At 36.3% G+C, this 6,000-nt stretch overlaps 1 protein-coding gene across 4 annotated transcripts in view; it reads left to right on the top strand.

The window, feature by feature from the left end:
• Positions 1-6,000, top strand: part of mbtd1 (mbt domain containing 1) — a 30,980-nt gene continuing 24,980 nt past the window's right edge. For all 4 annotated transcript variants that reach the window (XM_042508377.2, XM_042508373.2, XM_042508378.2 and 1 more), the window contains exons 1-6: positions 1-169; positions 3,730-3,934; positions 4,697-4,830; positions 4,921-5,035; positions 5,111-5,193; positions 5,273-5,390. In XM_042508377.2, the coding sequence (XP_042364311.1) occupies positions 149-169; positions 3,730-3,934; positions 4,697-4,830; positions 4,921-5,035; positions 5,111-5,193; positions 5,273-5,390 (676 nt within the window). In that variant the 5' untranslated portion in view covers positions 1-148. The remainder of the gene's footprint in view (positions 170-3,729; positions 3,935-4,696; positions 4,831-4,920; positions 5,036-5,110; positions 5,194-5,272; positions 5,391-6,000) is intronic.

Raw genomic sequence — 6,000 nt, 5'->3', positions numbered from 1 at the left:
GCAGAAACAGCAGAGTAATTTGTTGATATCCTGCTTGGTAGTATTCATTTTAACTTTGGTATTTCAAAGCCAAATTTATCCCCAGCGTAGGGGTTTAATTTGCATTGGGCACCACAGTCAACTTGAACGTTATCTATATGAAGGGCTGATGGAAGACACACGGGATTTGGTGAGTGAATTTCAAACATTTTAGGGCCGCGAGCCCTCCGATTCCAGAGGATTTGCTGAGGCTAGCGCTGCTCCTTTGTTGTTATCTGTTTATGGTAACGTTAGCTAGCTAGTAGCTCAGCCAGCGTTAAACATTGGCAAGCTCTGCAAGGAAACAAAGCATGGAATTAAAGCAACCTCACACTTATTTTAAGTACATATGTGTGGGTGCGAGCTCGCTATGCAAATGAAAAGTGTGTTTTGAATTTGTAGATACAAACTGGAAAAACAGGTTTCCGCTAGCTAGCTGTGCTAATACTAGTTAGCATTAGGAGCTATTTCCAATAAGGCCGTCTGTTACTTTATCTTAGGTATTTGGCTGCTTTTTTATTTTGTACATTTAACATTCAGCGTATTGTGCCTGTAATGACTGGTGCGCTGGTTTTATTTTTTGCATTCTTGCTGGCGAAATAGTCAATTGTAATGCAGCCAATTAGGATTTCACCTGTGATGCTCGGAGGAGGAAGTAGACAATCCATGTGAACAACAAACATTTTCATACTGTTCCGGTTTATGTGCACCTAATGAGCAAGGTGTGCTGATTTTTCACAATTTAACAGCAACTATTAGAATGAAATTTTGCTTTTCTGAACATCTTCATTTATTTATTTATTTATTTATTTAGTATGTGTTCGGATTTCACAGCCAGCCTCTCAGATCACTGTTACAAAGCGGATTACATTTTAAAGAAACAGCAAAATATCATCAAGGGGAAACTTGTGAATCTATAATAATTACTAAAAAAAACTATAATTAGAGTGATATAATAATAAAGAATATATTAGTATTGTCCAGGTGTCCTGAAGCCCCGACGTGCCAAGTTGTTTTGGAAAACATCACTGGCATCATGTTTTTAGCCTCGTTTGTAGCCGGTAGATCTTAATGAGCCAGAGGTGCGCTTGGGTATGCATGCTTGTGCATGACCAACGAGAGCTCACTCAATCTGCATACCTGTGTTTACATGAGTGAGAAGATAATGACTGAAGTTCCATTTTTGGGTGAACTATCCCCTCAGAGCAGCACAAACAACAACAAAAAAAGTGTGCATTGCTTAAAATTTAAATAAAAACATATTCCGTACTCACTGAAAATATTCAAAATCTTAAAGTTTAAAATTAATGTCATATGAAAAAGAAAAACATAAAAACAAGCTCTTTTTCACAAGTTTGTTTGTTGGATCATTTACCTCAGGTAACAGCCTTCACGAATGATTGTGTTAACGAGTGTCAGCATATTTTAGAAAACTTACATCAAGAATGTATCAAACCAAATGATCATAACCCTCTTCAAAACTAGACAGTGATATATATTTTGGTGTTAGATTATTTTTTTTTTACATTTAAACGCCTGATTTCAGGTTCCTGTTTTGTGTCTTCCCTGACAGACTGTATGTTGACACCATTTATTGTGTTGCTGCTACTTATTTGCTTTGATTCATTGGATGATTATATTATTAAGTAATATTGCAGTCATGCTGTAAATGGAAGAAAAATGTGTAAAATATAAGCATACAGTCTTCTGCAGAGAGGACTTATAAAGTGCACTGTGATAGACTACACAGTGGCACAGCCTGAACTTTGATGACACATTATTAAACTTGTCTTGGTTCATTTATAGAGTTTAAAAGATAATTATCATGACTGCTGTGCATTTCAATAGTGTATAAATCGAAATACACAATACCAGAAACTGTCATGGTGAGTATTCCTGATGATACAACATTGCTGCAAGTGCAAGGCAACATTTGCATTTTATAAATTTTCTATAGAAGGTATGCCTGGGGTATTCCTCCCCAGAACACCCCCCCCCCCAAATCAGGAATGACACAAATGATTATCTGCTCAAATTAAGGGCAGCTGGACAATGATCCTTACGACTTACTGTAGAACCAGTGGTCCATGGGCACTGACATGTGGCCAGACATAGCGTATCCTGACCTTTATATTTACCTGATTTTGACGCTGGGAGAATACACAATGCAATAATCAAATCAGATTATTAGATAATAAGTCATCTTACAGTGTATGGTGTATTGACACATGTAAATATATGTAGAATTTTCTTTCACTTGTGATTTTGATACTTAAGTGCATTATATCCAAAAAAATGACTTTTGATACTTAAGTACAGTTGTTGCCATAATATAACTTTAGATACTTTAGTACAGTTAATATGAAATGGGAACCGCAAATCCACATTTTTGTGCCTGGGTTCCGGTTGTTTCTGTGAATGGCAGCGATCCATTTGTTCTCTTTTCTTCTTTTTTCGGCAGTCTGTGAAAAAAAAAAGCTCTGACTGCTTGTTGAATCTACTTGTACAGTCATTCAGACAACAGCTCTTCAACTGGAGACATTCTAGTTGTTGTTTTTGTGTTTTTGCGGCATTCCAGTTAACGCTGCCACACGTCTTCTGCCACTCCGTGGGCATAACCATAGGGACTTCTGCGTGCTGTGACATCACCTGCATACCCTCTATTAATTATCCAAAAAATACATTAAACAAATACAAATTACATTTTCTCATGGGTTAGGAACGTTTTTTTCAGATTGTGAAATAACAGAAAAAGACATTTTCAGACCATTTTTATGGAGAGAGTTGATTTGAGCAGAACCATGTGAGAAAGGCCCCGAAAAAGGGACCCAACATGGCTTCCAAAAAGTCATAATACAATAAAAACAGACTATTGGTTTCTTCAGGGCCCTGGCTCTTTTTATTAAGTATATTAAGTACATATTAAGTATTGCTACACAATTGAGAGTGTATTGTGTAAGTGTGAACAGCCCAAACCATGTACGTTACCTAGAGGCAACACTGTGCCATTGAGGATAAAAAAAAAGTTGTTTTTTTAGAGCTGAAACCATTAAGCTTTTAAAATTTTGAGCAAAAATCACAAAAAGTCAAAAGTCAAAAACCCTGCTTCTAAAATGTGAAAATGTGCATGTTTCTTTAGTCTTCTGTGATAGTAGATTGATTAACTTTGGGCTTTGAATGGTCATCAGATACAATTATACATTTAATAATGTCACCTTCAATTTTGGTAAACTGTGATGGATACCTTCACTATTTGAAAAAAAATATTGACCCAACAATGAATTACATTACACGATTTTTAATTGTTAATGGAGATAATTGTTAGTTGGGGCCTTAAATTCATTCAAACTCTCAGGATTTGTACAAGGTGTTTGAATTTGGCACTCAGAATTTAAAGTACTGGAATATCCTGTAAATGTGGCATTATTTATCTTGGTCCTTTAAAAAAAGTACCTGAATAAAATAAAAATTAGAGAACTGGAGATAAATTATTTTAAGAAATAATTTTAAAATTGTTTGAAATTTAAATAATAATATTAACAACCAGTTAATTAATAGTAAGTTAAAATGTAGGCACTGGTAGCATGTGTTTACTCTCATTTATGAATTTGCATAATTCTCCTGCAACAGAACAAAGTTCTTAAGTTTGCATTTTCCTGTCTGACGCACCCGGGACTCTAACATCTCTACATCATTTCCTTGATTTTTAAGGCTGAACGCACCCCACGTTCAGAGCGAAAGCGGAGGGACTCGTTCGGGATGTTCGATGGTTATGACAGCTGTAGCGAGGAGTCAACCAGCAGCTCCAGCTCAGAGGACAGCGAGGACGAGGTGGTGCCCTCCATCCCTGCCAGCCTGCCCATCATCAAGAACAATGGTCAAGTCTACACTTATCCCGATGGCAAGGCTGGAATGGGTCAGTACATGGAGATATGTGTGGAACTTGTGCTTTGAGCAGTGCTCTGGAATATAATCCTGTCTGTAAGAGAAAAAGTAATCTGTCAGCACGTTGAAGTGGATGATTCTAACAGATTACGTCTGTTTTGTAGTCTCAAGTATGAATTCGAGGCACTTGGACTTTACTTGAGTATTTCATTTCCATGCTAACTTGAAGAGGGAAATGCAGCACTTTTTACTTTTTTCTTTTGTCTTTTTTTAATAATTTGTGTTTTTTAATGTTTTTCTTTCCTTTTTAAAAAATAATTTTGAGTTTTATGATTTTTCTGCAAGTTTTCTACATTTGATTTTTTTTGGATGTTTTCTCTTAGGTAATTTTGGGGGTCTTTTTTCTTTTTTGAATATAACTTTGATTTTTTAAATAATTTTTTTCCCTTATTAATAATTTTGAGTTTAGGGGTGTTCTTTTTTTTGGTTTTTCCTTTTTCTTCAATAATTTTGAGTTTTTAGCAGTTTTTTCTTTTTTTTTCAATGATTTTTTTTTCTGCTTGTGGTACTTAAATTTCATACTTTTAGTATTTTCCCAAATAGAGCAATGGTCAAGTCAACACTCACCCTGATGGCAAGGCAGGAATGGGTCAGTATGTGGGAATATGTTTGGAACTTAAGCTTTTTGTGCCACTCTGGTATATAAGCCTGGGTGTAAGAGAAAAAGAATCTGTCAGTATGTTGTAGTGGATGATTTTAACAGATTGCATGGTTTGTTTTCTCTGTTTCACAGCCACTTGTGAGATGTGTGGGATGGTTGGAGTACGAGATGCTTTTTACTCCAAAACCAAGCGCTTCTGCAGCGTGTCCTGTTCTAGGAGTTATTCCTCAAATTCCAAAAAAGCTAGCATCTTGGCAAGACTCCAGGTAAGTGCACTGTAAGCCCACTACAGCAGTGATATAAGATTAAACCCATATCATTATGCAAGTAATCATGTCTGCTTTAATTTTGCAAAGGGCAAACCGCCAACAAAAAAGGCAAAAGTCTTGCAGAAACAGCCTCTCATGGCAAAGCTGGCTGCGTATGCCCAGTACCAAGCAAGTCAGCAGAACCAGGCCAAATCAAAAGCCGGTATGTTATCAAAAACCGGTGTTAATATTCTGTTGAGATGTACTCCAGCTTTACACTGTTTCCTGTGTCTGTCAGTGGTCCCTGCAGAGAGCTTTGACTGGGGTCGGTATATCTGTAGCAATAACACCGTCGGAGCTCCAGTCAGCTGTTTCAAGCATGTGAGTAAAAACCTGGATTTGAGCAGGCAGTGCCCTCTGATGTGTTGCTGTTGGCTGAAGAGCTTGCTCTGTGCTTCAGGTCCCTATGGGAACATGCTGGGGGGACATACAAGAAGGAGTGAGGATCGAGGTGCTCAACTCCGACACCAACCTCTCCACTAAGGTGTACTGGATAGCAGAAATCATTAAGCTAGCAGGTAGGGCTATGCATCTTTACTGGTTTCACGATTTGATTCTGATTATCACCTCAGCTATTCGATTTGATTCCACAATGTGCTGCATCCTCAAATTTTTTTTTTTATTTTGAATCTTATTTATCAATACTTCTTAAATTTTATTCTTATGTATTTTTTTAAACTCTTTTTATATATTTTATTTTCTGTTTCTATCTTTTTTTTTCAGTTTGCATGTGGTTACTTTTTCATGAGTAAAAACAAGCTGTCAGATTAATATGAGCCCCCTTTTTATTTATTAAAGATTTCTTTACAAATCAAATTATAGATTTTCTAACTCCAAAAACAAAACTAATGCTCCTGCAGTCTAGCTGCTGCTTCTAGCAACTGTCTTCTGCTCTAAGAATGAAAGAAGAATGCTGCAAAAATAACAAACATGACTCCAGTCTAAACACAGCAGACAACAGCAGTATTTACAACGGTAAACACTAAAATGTCATCAAGCTTTTAAGTAGGTTATACAGTGCAGTGCACTTCTTCATTAAAGGAAATATTACTAATTAATAATAATATCAACATAAATGTTTAAACATTAAATTAATACTTGCTACCAGGATTTTTGTTTTTGAGTCAT

This window comes from Plectropomus leopardus, chromosome 19, assembly GCF_026936395.1.
Source record: "Plectropomus leopardus strain MGB_pleo_1.0 chromosome 19, ASM2693639v1, whole genome shotgun sequence".
NCBI lineage: Eukaryota > Metazoa > Chordata > Actinopteri > Perciformes > Serranidae > Plectropomus > Plectropomus leopardus.
The sequence above is the reverse complement of the archived record's forward strand: the minus strand, read 5'-3'. Positions and strand labels throughout refer to the sequence as shown.